Source organism: Ixodes scapularis, unplaced genomic scaffold (genome assembly GCF_016920785.2).
Source record: "Ixodes scapularis isolate PalLabHiFi unplaced genomic scaffold, ASM1692078v2 PGA_scaffold2__306_contigs__length_199485367, whole genome shotgun sequence".
Taxonomy (NCBI): domain Eukaryota; kingdom Metazoa; phylum Arthropoda; class Arachnida; order Ixodida; family Ixodidae; genus Ixodes; species Ixodes scapularis.
In genome coordinates this window covers 5,296,414-5,313,399 of record NW_024609857.1, presented here as the reverse complement: position 1 = coordinate 5,313,399, position 16,986 = coordinate 5,296,414, and the positions used below count along the sequence as shown (strand labels likewise).

At 49.3% G+C, this 16,986-nt stretch overlaps 1 protein-coding gene and 1 long non-coding RNA gene across 2 annotated transcripts; one reads left to right on the top strand and one right to left on the bottom strand.

Moving 5' to 3' along the window:
• The first annotated feature begins 2,710 nt into the window (after window positions 1-2,710).
• Window positions 2,711-7,129, top strand: LOC120841790. The gene is made up of 2 exons (XM_040212769.1): window positions 2,711-5,938; window positions 7,058-7,129. The coding sequence occupies exons 1-2, from the start codon at window positions 2,711-2,713 to the stop codon at window positions 7,127-7,129; spliced, it is 3,300 nt and encodes a 1,099-aa protein (XP_040068703.1).
• Window positions 7,130-8,853: 1,724 nt separating this feature from the next.
• Window positions 8,854-16,205, bottom strand: LOC121046982. Its single transcript, XR_005798379.2, has 2 exons — window positions 15,955-16,205; window positions 8,854-12,282 (listed from the first exon to the last, which is right to left on the bottom strand). It is a non-coding gene; the product is annotated as an uncharacterized LOC121046982 (long non-coding RNA).
• Between the last annotated feature and the right edge of the window lie 781 nt (window positions 16,206-16,986).

Below are 16,986 nucleotides of genomic sequence, written 5' to 3'. Positions count from 1 at the left end.
CCTCTCATCTATAAACGTCGGTCCAATGCATGCAAAGTTTAACGCGATTATATACGCATTTGACCGCAGCGCCCTCTCCTGTATAGACGTTGAGCGGCTACATGCAACGTTTCAGCCATGACATCCCCAGCTCTTGAGTTACTACCACATCTCAGAGCCCCCTACTCGTCCCGCAGTCGTGGCCGAGTGGTTAAGGCGATGGACTAGAAATTCATTGGGGTGTGTTTGCGCAGTCGACATGTTTGCGCAGTCGACAGGATTCAAACCTGTGCGGGGAGGCACAGGTTTGAATCCTGTCGACTGCGCAAACATGTTTTTTTCTTTTTTTAAGAAGACAGATGCAATGGCAATCGATGTGAGCATGGCCGCCAGACGGACAAGGCTAGACCCTAAGGAGCTTCGCCCGTAAAATATTTCCCAGGTTTTCACTAGCATTCAGACATTGACATCCACCAATGCAGAATGTTTGTTCTTATGCAACTTGCTGCTGCAGCCCTATTTATTTAAGTGTATAGCCTACAACACAGATGTTTGTTCACAACTTGTTTTGCTTTTCTAATAAAAAATTTGATATTTTCTTTCTATTCTGTCATAAATTCTTGTTTCTAGTGGAATGCACTTTGCAATGCTGAGTAGAGTAGGTTTGCAATAATTGAAATTGATATTTCATGCTTCTTCATTCAAACAAATTTCAAAATTTTGGTTGTCCCGCTAAGTTTTTTTCGCTAATGTATTCATAAGGTGTTTAATTCATACGGCGTTTTGTGTAATTCCTAATTTTTTTTTTTTCTTACAGCCTCGTTGAGTGTGCTTCTTTCCGAGCATTGGTGCACTGCAGAGAGGCAACACCTCCAGAGCTTGCTTCCACCAGACCCATATATAGAGAGAGTTTGGCCATTCATTGAAAACTATAGGAGGCAAATGAGGAGGTGCCATTTGCAGAAAGCGGGCTGGGCGTGTTCCAGGGCATCTACTCAAATTCGAATGTGACCAACCAGAATCTGAGAATAATACCCTGACAGTGGTCGCAAGAATCAAAATTAGTAAGTGCGTCGGAGTAACTCTGTGACTGAAAATATGGTGCACGTGATGTTTCAATCACGGTTATGCAAAATCATGGTGGAAGACGTACAAAGATATAGAAGATATAAAAAATCTGTGCTACTAGCAGAATGATTGACGTGATCCGTATGCCAGGTGCCAAGGACCAGGAATCTGCCGTTGGAGTCGTCAGAGTCCGTTCGAACAAAACTGAGTTTGAGCCAGTGCCGAATTAAGATATTTTGGAGCCCTGGGCTAAGGTTGTTACGAGGCCCCTACTCGTGATAATAATAATGACCATGGCGGTGGAGGTAACAACAATAACGGCATGCAAGTTTTAAAATTTTTTGAAATCTAGATATTTTTTCATCGTATATTTGTCGAGCCTTTTCTAGATTTGTAGATTCAATGGAATTCATAGAATATCACATTGACAATGAAGTGGAGGGAATTTTTGATTAGAAACTGCTTTGAAACAAATCAACCGATCTAGCAGATTATAGAGTAATTTTGAGGTACAAAACTCAAAATGAAATATTTAGGAAAAGATTTAGATGTATTGGTGTCACAAAATCCGGCTATGTTACGTTATTCATGTTACAAAATCCGACTGTGTTACGTTATCCATTCTCCCGGGCCAGACGCGTCCTTCCAAGAAATTCGCGGGGAGTGAGGTCTGGGACCCAGCGCCCCCGAAAACGAAGCGATGCTCCCTTTGGGGGAGGATGAAGGGACGAGCGGGCCAGCGTCCTGGGGTTTGGTTTCTTTTTGTTTTGTTTTCCACGCCTGCGTGCTGGAATGCGGGGGCCCGTCCAGGGGGACTCTTTGGGGCAAAGGCGAGCAGTGTGAGCGGGAAACTCGGAAGCAACAGGCGGGGAATCGAAGCGCCGAGTCCGTGGAGCTCAACGGTAGCGGGCCAGGTCCGGACTGGGGAAGACTTCGACGACGAAGTGTGTGTGTGTGATTGTGTGGCCGCTTCAAGCCGCCCAACCCACCGTGGTACCACCGGGACCATTCCTTCCCCCTTCGGACAGCGCCTCGCAAGACCGCCACTCCCGGACACTGTGAGACGAGATTTCCCCTCCACTCGCACTTTCCTCTTTATAGTAATTAAGGAAGCGGTATCTCTGTAGTTGGTTTTTATTCTCACGGGTGTCCGATTGTATTATTTGATAACATTTAAGCTCCGAAGTTATTTTTTTTTCCATGTTCGGGGAAGCTCCCGCGTAAGAGATGGTTACTGCATTGTATTGAGCGGTAGACTTTGGGTTTTGCCTAATTCGTTGTGCGTTGAGTGATTTATCTTCGCCGCCCGTGCACCGGCCGGGTGAAGTGCGTTCGAGTCCTGTTGCTTTCGCAGCTCGGCACTTGTTTACCTTTATTGTGTTTTCTTTTGTTTTGTTTGTAGTATTAAATTCGTTTCGTTGCAAAACTGTGGTCTCCCCTTCATTGGCAAGACTCCACCGAGGCGTGGACCTATCGCCTGGTCGGCAGTCCTTTGTGTTTAAACAGAGAATATCAGCAAACCTGTGACAAAACTGGCGTCCGCGACAGGACTTGGCTGACTATGGTGGAGACTTGCCTTTGGAGGGCTGCTAGTAGAAACCGCGTGGTGTGAGGGAAGTGTGGTTCCGCAGTTCGCCCAGCGGCGAGCTTGGGTAGGCCAGACATGGAAATTGAAAAACTCGTGGCACTGGGAACCAAACTAGACCTCTCAGGAGCAGAACTAAAAAGGTGGATAGAGGAAGAGACCGCCAAACAAAGAGAGGAGAGAGCGCTAGAGCGAGAAGCTACTAGGGAGGCTACCGAGCGGGAACAAGAGGCGGCGAAAGCAGCCGCCGAGAGGGAGCTCGAGATATTGAGGCTGAGGCTAGAGCTTGAGAACAAGAAGGAGGGGAACCGCTCATCCGGAGCAGGAACTGACGGCGAGGGTCAGAGCGTTTTGAAATTGAATCCGAACAAGCTCCTACTCGCCTTCGACGAAAGGAAGGACGACCTCGACGCTTATATAAGAAGGTTTGAGGGAATTGCCTTAAGTCAAAAGTGGCCAGAAAACCAATGGGCCACCGCCCTAAGCACGTGCCTCACGGGGGAAGCCCTTAGTGTGTATGGGCGATTGCCGCCCGTAGATGCCGCCGATTACGGCAAAGTGAAAGCCTCGCTGCTCAAGAGGTTCCGGTTCACCGTTGAGGGCTTTCGCGATAAATTCCGTGATGGGAAGCCGGTAGATGGAGAGACGGCCACTCAGTACGCCGCCAGGCTCGGCCACTACTTCGACCGGTGGGTCGAGCTGGCCGCAGTGACCAAAGATTTTGAAGGTCTCCGAGAGCTGGTCATCAAAGAGCAGTTCTTAAAGGGTTGTCATCCAGCCCTGGCCATCTACCTGAAGGAAAGAAAACAGCCACATTTGGAAGGACTGTTGGAGATGGCCGACCAATTTTTGGATGCGCAGGGTCGCAGTAACCTGGGGAAAGCCGGGAAAGACGAGGCCGAACCCTCAGGGAAGAAAAGTAGCGAGAGGGGCGGGCCTCCGAGGCCTGCTATGAGGTGCTACCTCTGTAATAAGACGGGTCACAAAGCTGCACAATGTCGTAGCCTGTACAACACCGGACAGGTGCCCACGTGTCAAAGGTGTGGCAGGAAGGGACATAAGACGGAGGTCTGCCGGGGTCAGACAAAACCTCAGGCGTCGGGCATCTATATGCCCCGACAAGACAGAAAGGACGGAAACGTCACGGATGGGTTTTTAGAGCTGAAGGATGGGACGAAAATTCCGGTCGTCAACGCGGTAATGACCCCGCGTCATAAGTTCCTGGTCGAGGGAATGCCAGTCGTTGAGGGCACAATCGGACAGAAAAAGATAACGGTTCTGCGCGACACGGGTAGTAACACGGTCATCGTAAGACGAGGATTGGTCGACGACGGCCTCCTCACTGGAACCAAAAAGCCGGTGTATCTCGTGGATGGAACCGTGAAAATGCTTCCCGAGGCCCATATCCACGTTAAAACGCCCTACTTCAACGGAGGACTCAAAGCCCTGTGCATGGACGGGCCCCTGTACGACCTCGTGCTCGGCAATATTCCCGGCGCTAGAGAACCGGACGACCCCGCGACTGACGTAGAGGTGGGGGACGACCCGATACCGACAGGGCGAGTTCAGGAGGACCCGGCGGAACTTGACACACAGGAGGGCCAAGACGAGCCAGGACGCGAAACCCGGGCGGAAGTGGAAGATCCCCTAACTCCGGTGTGTGCCGTGGAAACCAGGACCCAGAGTAAGAAAAAACAAACTGGATTGAAAAAACTACACGTGCCTCAAATCGAAGGGCTGGCCATCGACACGCCGAGCTTTGCAAAGGAGCAGGAAGAGGATGACACCCTGCGCCCCTGCTTTAAGCGGATTGGGGAAAGGGCCAGGGGAAAGACGGCCACGATCACTTATACAACCGGAGAGGGGCAAGGGCTTCTTTATCGAGTATACCGGGAGCGGTCGGGGAGAGAGACGCGCCAGCTCGTGGTGCCTCAGACCTACCGAAAAACTGTGCTGCAGGTTGCCCATGAAAGCATTATGGCGGGACACCTGGGGCAGGCGAAAACGAAGAGCCGTATCCTGGAAGAGTTCTTCTGGCCGGGATTGGGCTCGGACGTACGGCGGTTCGTGCTATCGTGTGACGTGTGCCAGCGAACAACACCGAAAGGAAAGGTCCCTCGCGTCCCACTGGGTGGGAGCCCCTTAATAGATACCCCATTTCAGAGGGTTGCTATCGACATCGTGGGACCGATGGCTCCGGCATCGGGCCGAGGGAACCGGTACATACTGACAATGGTAGACTACGCGACTCGCTACCCGGACGCCGTGGCTTTGCCCAGCATCGAAACCGAAAGAGTGGCAGAGGCCCTGGTCGAGATGTTCGCGCGGGTCGGAATGCCACGAGAGATATTAAGCGACCGGGGCTCGAATTTCACTTCCGAGCTAATGAAAGAGATCAGCCGGCTCCTGTCGATAAGACAGTTGCACACGTCCCCCTACCACCCCATGGCGAATGGATTGGTGGAGAAGTTCAATGGAACACTTAAACTCATGCTGAAGCGAATGTGCTCCGAGAGACCCAAGGATTGGGACCGGTATTTGCCCGCATTGCTGTTTGCCTACCGGGAAGTGCCGCAGGCGAGCCTCGGCTTTTCGCCTTTTGAATTGTTGTACGGTCGCCACGTCCGGGGCCCGCTAGCCATTCTGAGAGAGGTGTGGACCAACGTCGAGCTCGACGCAGAGCTCCGGACCACCTATGAACACGTGCTCGACCTCAGAAATCGCCTCGAGGAGACGTGCAAAATCGCCCACGAGGAACTCGCGAGGTCGGGAGCTCGTTACGCTCGATACTACAACCGGAAAACCAAGGAGCGGAGTTTCCAGCCGGGAGAGAAGGTGCTCCTACTGCTCCCCACGGACAACAACAAACTTCTGCTGCAGTGGAAGGGGCCCTTCCTCGTTACGAGAAAAACAGGAGAGGTCGACTACGAGATCCAGACCGCGACCGGCCTGAAATTGTTCCACGCTAACCTACTAAAGAAATACGAGGAGCGGGGAATCGAGAAGGAAGACGAGCGACAGGCCTGCGCGGTTCTCTCACTGACGGAAACCGAAGATGACCAGCCGATCCCTCTACCAGCATTCCAGAGAGAGGAGGGCCCCGGAGACGCGAAAGTTTCATCGAAGCTTAGTGCTGAGCAAAAGTCACAGCTCGACCGCGTAATGCGCAGCCATGAGAACATCTTCTCCGACGTTCCGGGAAAAACCACATGGATACAGTGCGAGCTGAAGCAGACTACAGATACCCCCATCTATGTGCGACAATACCCACTGCCATTTGCGACCCACACGAAGGTTGAGGAAGAGGTGCAAGAAATGCTCAGGCTCGGAATAATAGAAAGATCCAGCTCTGCGTACAACGCAACCGTCCTGCTCGTCAAGAAGCCGGACGAAACAAATCGGCTATGCGTCGATTTCAGACGTCTAAACGGCGTCTTAGTTCCAGACTCCGAACCCATGCCACGAGTCGACGCCGTTTTCGCCGCCGTCGGAAACAAACGCTACTTCTCAAAGATGGATTTCGTGAAGGGCTACTGGCAGATCCCACTCAGCGACGATTCCCAGCCCAAGACCGCATTTTCGACGACTTCGGGACTGTACCATTTTCGGTACATGCCGTTTGGGGTCAAGACCGCTCCGGCGGTATTTGCCAAACTGATGCGGAAGGTGGTGGATGGAATCCCAGACGTGGCCCATTACTACGACGATGTGTTGGTGGCTACCGACAGCTGGGAGCAACACCTCACTGCACTGCAGACACTGTTCGGCCGTATCCAAGCAGCGGGACTGACCATTCGCCCAACCAAGTGCGAGTTTGGGATGGAACAAATTGACTTTCTGGGCCACCGCATCGGAAAGGGACAGCTCGCCCCCCTCGGAAAGACGCTCGACAAAATCGAGAAGGCGAGTGTGCCGACCACCAAGCGCCAGGTGCGGGCGTTCCTCGGACTGACGGGATACTACCGGGATTTTATTCCCGACTACGCAAAGATCAGTGGGCCGCTAACGGACCTCACGAAGAAAAAAGAAAGGAACCAGGTGGAGTGGAGGACCGCTCATCAGTCGGCGTTCGACGAGCTGAAAGAACGGATCGCAAATCCGCCGATCCTGAGACTCCCAGATTTTGGAAAAGACTTCGTCCTCAGGACCGATGCTTCCGACACAAGTCTCGGAGCTATGTTAATGCAGCAGCATGACAGCCGCTTACATCCGGTGGCTTACGCTAGCCGGAAGCTGCTTGCTCGTGAGGCCGCCTACAGCACAATCGAAAGGGAGTGCTTGGCATTGGTCTGGGGAGTGCAGAAATTCAGTCCATACCTTTACGGTAGGAAATTCCTCGTACAAACCGACCACCAGCCGCTGAAGTACATCAATCAGGCGAAGCAGCTGAACAGTAGAGTGCTGAGGTGGAGCCTCCTCTTGCAGGAATTTCCTTTCACTATCGAACATATCAAGGGCAGCGAAAATGTGGGCGCTGATTTCCTAAGCCGCTTGTAAGTCCGCCTCACTAATGAGGCTTTGTTTTTCTCTATTAAGCCAATATATGTATGTTATGTTTACTCCGTACTTCGTTTGTATCCTCCGAATATGAAAACTTCCCACTGTTGGAATGTGCACGGCTTATCTCATACGGGGCGCAGTTTGGTTTGCTTAGTATATGTACTCTTGATTTTTTTTTTTCTTTTGTGCGCTATTGTTAGCCGAGTTTTTGTGAAGAGTTAGTTTAAATATTCACGGGTGAATCTTCTTAAGTGAGGGGCAGTGTCACAAAATCCGGCTATGTTACGTTATTCATGTTACAAAATCCGACTGTGTTACGTTATCCATTCTCCCGGGCCAGACGCGTCCTTCCAAGAAATTCGCGGGGAGTGAGGTCTGGGACCCAGCGCCCCCGAAAACGAAGCGATGCTCCCTTTGGGGGAGGATGAAGGGACGAGCGGGCCAGCGTGCCAGCGTCCTGGGGTTTGGTTTCTTTTTGTTTTGTTTTCCACGCCTGCGTGCTGGAATGCGGGGGCCCGTCCAGGGGGACTCTTTGGGGCAAAGGCGAGCAGTGTGAGCGGGAAACTCGGAAGCAACAGGCGGGGAATCGAAGCGCCGAGTCCGTGGAGCTCAACGGTAGCGGGCCAGGTCCGGACTGGGGAAGACTTCGACGGCGAAGTGTGTGTGTGTGATTGTGTGGCCGCTTCAAGCCGCCCAACCCACCGTGGTACCACCGGGACCATTCCTTCCCCCTTCGGACAGCGCCTCGCAAGACCGCCACTCCCGGACACTGTGAGACGAGATTTCCCCTCCACTCGCACTTTCCTCTTTATAGTAATTAAGGAAGCGGTATCTCTGTAGTTGGTTTTTATTCTCACGGGTGTCCGATTGTATTATTTGATAACATTTAAGCTCCGAAGTTATTTTTTTTTTCCATGTTCGGGGAAGCTCCCGCGTAAGAGATGGTTACTGCATTGTATTGAGCGGTAGACTTTGGGTTTTGCCTAATTCGTTGTGCGTTGAGTGATTTATCTTCGCCGCCCGTGCACCGGCCGGGTGAAGTGCGTTCGAGTCCTGTTGCTTTCGCAGCTCGGCACTTGTTTACCTTTATTGTGTTTTCTTTTGTTTTGTTTGTAGTATTAAATTCGTTTCGTTGCAAAACTGTGGTCTCCCCTTCATTGGCAAGACTCCACCGAGGCGTGGACCTATCGCCTGGTCGGCAGTCCTTTGTGTTTAAACAGAGAATATCAGCAAACCTGTGACAATTGGTCATATCCAGCAGCTCCGTAAAGGAAACTAAAGAATTTCTGTTGAAGATCGTGACCCCGTTCACTTGTTTGACTAGAACTTCTGCTTGATTTATACAGGCAGAAAAAAAATATTCCAATAGTTGAAACGGCTAAAATATTTTTCTTTCCTTTTGGGAGGGGAATCAAGCCAGTAGCACTCATTCAAAAAAATTTTCATGAAAATCGAGGAGATATTTTCGAATTCTTGTACCCACACGCTGTCTTTTTTAAGGGGGAAAATGTTTCAATCATTTTTAGTCATAATATTGTTCCTTCTAAATGCAGTAATGTCGACGGGCTGCAACTTCGCTAAAAGGTTGCAAAAAAATGTGTATCATGCGTACTGCTCGAGTAGTTTTTGACAGCACTTGCTTAACTTCCAACAGCCAATTGTTCGTAAACAATGCAAGAAAAAAAAAAAAAAAAACTTATGTTTTTTTTTTTTTTTATTGAGTTTAAATTAGAAGACTTCAAGGTGACCGTCGGCGTCGACAGCTTCACCCTCCGACAAGGGGCATGAGAGGCGACCTTACTTTTGTTGACCTGGCACGCTCTTGTATAACAACCTCACAAATGCCAGCTAGTCTAAAGACTGGAACTTCATAGTATGCCCATCTCCCTGCTGGAAAAAGAAAAAGGAAGGGAACGAGAAGGCCAAAACGCCAGAGGCACTTCTTAGTGTTTTTTCTGCTCTTGGTCTGAACTGTAGTAAATTAAACACAATTTTCTTTTTACAAGTTTTAAGGTCCAGCACAGGTCTTCCCGAGAGCCCAGGGCCCAAGGTTGCAGCCCCCTTAGCTACGTACCTTAATCCAGCCCTGGTTTGAGTGGCACATTCGTTTCTTAAATCTTTTTCCATGATCATAATCGAAACAACACGTGCACCATATTTTGAACAATGAAGAATTACTATATATAATTCTTACGCACTTGGCGTCCACCGGACAGATGGAGGGCTTGAAATGCCCTCTTGGCCAACCAAAAGTCAAAAATAATCCCCTAGTGGTGGTCCACTAGGAAATTATTTTCGGCTTCTGGTTGGCCAAGAGAGCATGTCAAGCCCTCTGTCTGCGTCTGGTGCACAACCTGGCTCTTTCCGCTTCCCCCATTGACCAAACTCTCTCTATATACCGCTCTTGCTTCCGCGGGCGATTCTTCCCCCAGTGCACCAGTGCTTGGTGAGAAGCGCACTCAACGGGGCTCAAGCGGGCACACATGAGCTATGAAAACGGGCATCACACGAAAATTTCCATAGCAACTTGAGCGGACGCTGCGGCATCGCATAGGTCCACATCACAGCGTCTGTGCAAGTTGCTATGAAAACTGCTGCGCGGTGCCCATTCTCATCGCTTGTGTGTCCCCTGCTTAATAGTTCGTATTAGACAACTTCTTGGCCCAATGAACAAGCTTAATTTTGTTTTGAGTTGTCATGTGCTGTCTAACGGTCCACGACAAATAACATTTGCAAGGTATAAATAAACTATGTCATACATTTCACAAATGTTTCAATTTTGGCATACCTGCTTATGATCAGTAGGCCTGTGTAGAGGAAATCATCAAATATATCTGCTTTCTGTGTGTAGCCATTCATATGGCAAATCATAATTTTATCTTGCATCATATTTAGATAAAATTCTGATAATTCAAACGAAAGTCGCAGCTTCCTAGAGTTTGAATTAGTGAGAGTCTACTGTATTTCTTGTGATATCACAAGTTTGGTGTTATTTACCAAAAAGAACTTGTCAAAAGGTGCTCACTGTTAAGAGTGCCTCTAAAAAGATAGGAGCTTGAACTTGCAGCATTTAGAAAGGTTTGAGGCGATTTTTATTCCAAATATATTTTCTAAACCTACAACCACATTACTTTGTCGTCCATTTGGAAAGCTGCACGAGAGCAAAACACAACTGACGAGAAAGCAAGCTACAGTCCCTAAGTGATGGAAAACTGCAGAGGGCACTACATAAGCATTTCCCACATTTAGGAATGCACTTAAATGTGGCATACCCATGGTGAATACAAAACTCACGACTGTAATTGAAGTTTTGTAACACTTACATCTCGGTTCATGGACTTCATTCGTTATCAAGGTTGGGCCGTCTTTGTGCCTAGGACTTCAAAAATTGTTTCAAGGTTTAACGATCAAAGCTTAGCAAGTAGATTTATAAACCTATTAACATTGAGTAGTTTCTCAGTAATTAGGAATGAAGAAGTGACATGGCTCTTGAAGAATAAGGAGATATGTTAGCAGAAAGTACTCTATACTCTGTTCACTCCTAAGCTGTCAGTGATGTGGGAGCTATGCGCTCTCCGAACCCATCAACCACCTCCCTTTCATCACCTCACCCCACTCTCTGAGTGTGGGCATGAATGAACGCGTAATTACATGGTGAAAGATTTAAATATGACTGGTCCAATGAGCATGTAGCTTGCACCGCACCTACCCTGGCACGTCACTGGTGTATTCGTGGAAGTCAACAAAACCTGTCCCCCTCTCCTGCTACACTGGCCAGCAGCCCCGTGACAAACTGTCCTTTGTGTCGATCGCTTGCCACGACCTGCGGCGATGCTTATCTTTGAAAAGTCGACAATTGCAAAGGAAGCTTCTGGGGTTTGTGAGGGAGAACACAAAAGGAAGCCAGGTGGCCCCCAGAGACGTCACTTGAAAGACGACGTGAGAGTTGATGGGCACTTTCACCTTTGATTTGTTTAATTTTTTTAAATAAGAACTAGCGCACGCAGGAATGTTCTTTATTCTATAAGTGACACAGATTAGTTCTTGCAGTTAGTAGGCCAAAGTATGAAAATCATTGCCCCACCCCTTTCATACACTGTTAAACCATTGCGAGTCACAGAAGTAGCGAGAGGAAATAGGAGACAAGACTTTTCAGCTGTGTTTCATGAATGTCGGTTGGCCAGAGAAACAAATGGAGACGCAAGATGACAGCGACATACATTATAAACATGATGCTTTATGCGAGGATGGCAACACAGGTGCAACACAGCACAAACAAGCAAGAGCTGGTTTTTTTTGTTCGTATTTTAAGTTGTGAGGCTGTCATTTAAACGACTACAGTATGGCGGAGAATGATCATTCAGGTAACCAATTGAAGCGGTAAATGTTTTATGCTTGCCCATACCCTGTTTGAGTAAAATGTGAAATAACACAGGTGTCCTGTCTGCACTAACAGTGTACAACTGCAAAAGTGGTAGAACATACATTTTAGCCAGGAGTATAGGATGTCGAACGCTATGCAGGCTACTGCTAAAATTAGAGATTGTTTTTGTTATCTCAAATGTGAACACATGTTGATATTTTTTATGGAAATGAGCTTGCAGTCAGTCAGTTTAGTAAGACAAGCTAAAAGAGGGGGATTGGTGGACGAGTGGAGTAGCGCACAACAGCTCGGAGCACATGGAGCGAAAGCTCGCGCTGCAGAGCTTTCGCTAAAGCCTAGGGTCGTTAAAGACCCTAGGCTTGCAGGGGTACTGCACTGGCTACATTTCTCCCCTACAGCTGAGACACCTGATGCCCACTGAGGCTGAATAACTTCTGGCAGCCTAAACACACACAACACAATTATTTAGGGCTACAAAGTGATGTGACTGGGAAACTGTGTACAGAATACTTAACATGCCACATGAGAAATTTAGTGCAACTAAATTCTGGTGAAGGGGATCCAGCCAGGAATAGGAGAGGCGAACCAACCGGGAGCGAGCAGCTAGTGGCAAGGGTTGAACAGCAGAGTTTGGCGTGTCCCGTGCAAGTTGACTCCGATGATCACCCTGACGAGTGTTTCAGTGACAACCAGACAAACTCTGTAATGACCTAAGGCCCTTGCGGGAATTCTCGGCGGCGACCCCGGGGCACCTGCAGACGAGAAGCTGGAATGATAATTCACCGGCAGGAGCAACTCTTGGCAGCGACTTGAAGGAACCCACCCAACTATCTTTAATTCTGGCAGGTGCCCGAGGCATTGCCATTTTAAGATAGGTAGGTGCCCGCAAGTGTATGAATCCAGGTGCCACTGTTAGAGCACCTGGATTCGACGACCAAGCAGGTGAACAGCTGGTTTGCCGGAGCTTCGAGACGGTGACAAGACCGGTGAAGAGAACCGGAAAATCAAGTCCACACAAACTGAGGAGGATTCAAGTATATTTGCACATTTGTATATATTTTTACTGTTTTCTAAATATACACTTTTTTCAACCCTATAACGGTCCAGCCAACTCGTTTTTCATTTGATATGGTGACAAGAGGGTCATTGTTCGTGTTGAGAGACTGCTTCATGCCTGTGAAGGCCCAGGTAGGTTGAAATATTCAAACGAGGTTGCACTGTTTCAGGAAATATGCAGTCAACACGCATTTTTCCAGAAACAAATTTTGAAGTTGCAGATTTTGTGATACTTCACAATAGTGATAGTACTTTATTGCACTTAAAAGTTTGTGGTGCCGTTCGGTGTGCAGGTGAGGAGGGAAAGGCGTGCGCCCATACACACATTGTGCCCCTTTCACCAACCGGACGGCGCTATGAAGACTATTTTAGTTCTTATAAAAACTAATCTAAACAAAAAAAAAAAACAAAAAAAAGTTTTTTCACGCACGCACGCGCGCGCGCGCACACACACACACACACACACACACACACACACACACACACCGGTGATTATGCTATTGTCCGAGTAACTGTTCTACACAACTCGCGGATGTCGTCTCGGTTGCAGGGGATTGACTCCGTGAGGTGGTGTGGGAGTGACCTCCAAATTTCTGCAGCACGCATTAGGCACGATGTCTTGTGGCGCAAAGTTCGCGACAGTGGAGGTTGTAGTCGGCCAGTTCGCTTGTTGAGGCGAGGTGGGGAAGGCACGTCAGGGTGGCCAGCACCCATCATTAGGCAGAAGAGCCTGATCGAGGCTACATCTCTGCGGTGTTGCAGAGTCCGCCACTGGGCGTACTGCAGGAGTCTGGTAGTGGAAATATCTCTGGCGGCAGTGTGGTGCGACGAGGGGGAATCTCGTCGGTACAGCGTAAGGGCTGCCCTCCGCTGTATGGACTCGAGAGATTTCTTATGCGTTGTTGAGGGGGGGTCCCAGATAGCAGAACAGAATTCCAGCTGCGGGAGTACCAGCGACGTGTATAGGTGCCTGAGTGGTGCGGCTGGCATGCCGCGCGTAACTTGGGTGACGAAACCCAGTGTCCGCCTCGCACGTGAAGCAGTTCCCTGGATGTGGCGACTAAAATCGAGGCGCTCATCGAACGCGACTCCGAGCAGTTTTGTGTGAGTGACACGAGAGAGTTCGGTGCCACCTATTGCAAGGGGTGGGGAGTGTGAGGGCTTAGCCAAGGACAGGCTGACTGTCATGCTAAGGCATTTTGTAGGGTTTAGTGGGAGGCTGTGTGTTACGGACCACCTGTAACAGGTATCGAGGTCGTTTTGAAGGGAGGTGACTGCGTCCTTAGAGATTCCTGGTTGTATCAGAGAGAGGTCGTCTGCGTACAGTATTGCCTTAGATTTCAGTCCATCGGTGATGTCGTTTATGTACAGCGAGAAAAGTGTAGGGCCAAGCACACTGCCCTGCGGCACACCGGCGAGCACAGTACAGGGTGACGAGAGATGACCGTGGAAGGCAACTCGCTGGGTTCGATTCCTGACAAAGTCCATTAGCCAGTTGGCCAAGGAACCCTCAATCCCCACTTTCTGGAGTTTTTTAGGGAGAAGTGCGTGGTCGATACGATCGAATGCTTTTGAAAAATCCAATTGTACTAGTTGGCAAGGGATGCGCTGGTCTAGGTGTGAGCTAAGCATGTGAACTGCTACTGCCAAGGCAGTGTCGCAGCTGCGTCCCCTTCGAAATCCGTGTTGTGCCTGATTTAGCAAGCCATTGTCCTCCAGGTGGTTCAGGATTTTTGTATTTACTATTCTTTCCAGTGTGCGGCTCACGACTGAAGTGGAGGCGATGGGGCGATACGAATCAATATTGTTGGTGTCAAGTCCATTACCTTTGTGGATGGGTGTTATGATGGATCTTTTCCATTGAAGAGGTACGGTGCCAGAGTCGACTATGCGTTGAAACATGTGGATCAGGATGGGCTTGATCAGAGGGGCGGAGAGCTGGAGAAAAGCAGGATGCACTCGGTCTGGTCCAGGGTTCTGTGCTGGGCGAAGGGAGGACAGTGATTCTTCCAAGTCTTCTTCGGTAATGGATAGGGATGACAGAGAGGCTCCAGGTGGAGGGGACGACTCGGGATTAGCTGGGTGGGAGGGGGAGGCTTGGGGAGGTACGAGAGGCATTCGGGGTAGAGGTGAGGCGGAAGTCATGTGGGGAGACCAAATTGAGGAGAAGTGTTCACTAAACAGAGAGGCTATAGTGGGGGGGTCTGATACAAGTTTCTGGTTGTGTTTGAAGACTGGGTGGCCAGGTGAAGAGGACTTTCTTTGGGATTTGACGTAGGCCCAAAACAGCTTGGGCTCTTTGGCTGCTCGGGCTGCAATGCTGGTGACATACTCCTGATGAGATATGTGTACCAGCCTCTTTATGTCTTTTTGCAAACTTCTCGCTTCAACGTAGCTAGATGTACAGTGTCGCTTTCGAGCACGATTGAAGAGTAGGCGCTTTCGTCTTGCAAGTTTTACAATGTCTGTGGTGATCCACGGAGGCCTCTTTTTCTTCGAGGCTGGCGAGTGAGGAACGCATTCCGTCTGGATTGCAGTCATAAAGTCAGTCCAGAGCTCGTACATTTCGTGGGTAGAGGGTTCAGACAGCACCATCGACCAGGGGGCAAGGTGAAGGAGCGCGCGTAGGTGGGAGAGATCCGTCTTTCCATACCGGTATATCATTTGGGTGAAATGTCCTTGGCGGGGGAGAGACGTGTAACATTCAATGTGTATAGCCTTGTGGTCGCAGCCGACCAGACTTTCCTGTGCGTAGCAGTCCAATACAAGGGTAGGGTTTGTAGTGAAACAAAGGTCAAGTCGTGACTCATTGCCGGCAGCTGACCGGTATGTGGGGTCGCTGCAGAGCTGGACGAGACCGGCAGTCTCTACCATCTCAAGGAGCTGCAATAGCATGCCAAAGCTTAGATAAGTGTCCCTAAGGTGCGACTATCTTATATTTCGCATATAACCGTGTGAAGGTCCTTCGCAAGCGAACCTGTACGACTCCTCGGTACAGATTCGGCGTTGCAGTCTCCCGCGGTGCGGAATCCTTCCGACATGTCTCGGAGTTCAGCGAAGTTGGCTGCTATCGTAGGCAGTATCTCGGATGTGCGCTTCTCGCGGTCGAGCACCAGTCTAAACAACTGTTCGTGTGGGACTGGTTCAGCTGGTCTGGCATTGTACGTACGTACCTTCCGAACACGACATTTCACGTTTTAAACGCAAACAAGTCAATCGTCTTTTCTCCAGCTAGGCTTAAAGGCTTCAGTAGCTCGGCGTACAATACAAACAGTATCGCCTCCATCAAACTGACACTGGCATTCTGGAGTGCGGCGTGTTTCAATGCGCGGAGATGCTCGAGACTATAAAAACACAATTACATAAACTAGAAACCACAAACCTTTGGAAGCGTGCGAGATAAAGCCCGCGCGCACATCAGCGTAAACACGCCCGTCCGCGTCGTCTCGGCCGTGCAATCGCATCTTTGGACGCTATTTAATGCTAGCGCAACGACTTTTGTCCCTAATTAAAAGCATCGCTAACTATTTTAACTATTATTGCACCTCGCGCAAGTGTCTATTAAAGTGCATTTGTAATTAAAACAATACAAAAATAAAAAAGGGGCTGCTGCCGCTAAAGGGAACAGCCAATGACGTCATAGTCACGTGGACCAATAGGAGCCGACATAGTTTTGTTTTGTTTGTTTTTCTTTTTTCCTTGGCTCCGCCCCCCTGTAATGGGTAGGATTTCAAAATACGCTTCCGGTCCATAGGAGGAGCTGGTCAAACGCGATCCAGCAAATAGACATAGAGATCAGTGACTCTACCTAAAGATGGCTACTTCCATAAAGCCCTGCATGCAACACGGCGCGCGTTGCACGCAGGGAACTAGTTGGCCAGGGAGGAGGGTGGCATGGTTTCGGTTTCGATCGACACGTCAACAAGAGATCGTTTTCTGGTCCCGAGAGCGTCATTTGTGGTCTCTAAACTAACCTAAATTGCCAGACCTCGAAGCTTTAGCACAAGCCTGAGACGTATAGCTTGTCTTAACACATGCTTGTTGTATTTTTGTACTTGAGCCTTCCTGTTAGCGTTCCAATCAAGGTATGTGGACGGGCCAGTGCTGGGAATCTCGACGCTGCGAAGCTCGGGGATCTTGCTTGTGAACGAATCAACAAGCTGTAGCAACCAATTAGTACGCATACATCGAGCTCGCGCCTTTACATTAGTGTTGTTGATCAGGAAGTTTGTTTGCTTTGTGCGTCCATAGACGAAATATTACGTTTTGCAATTACTGTTTTTATCAATATGCCTGAGTATGCGAGGTAAACCTTGGAGGCGCCACTGAAAAGCTCCATTTAACACGTGCACCTCTTATCTCTTACTGACCCGCAGCACTGCACGAAGTGAAGTCCCCACCCGCTTGCTTTCCA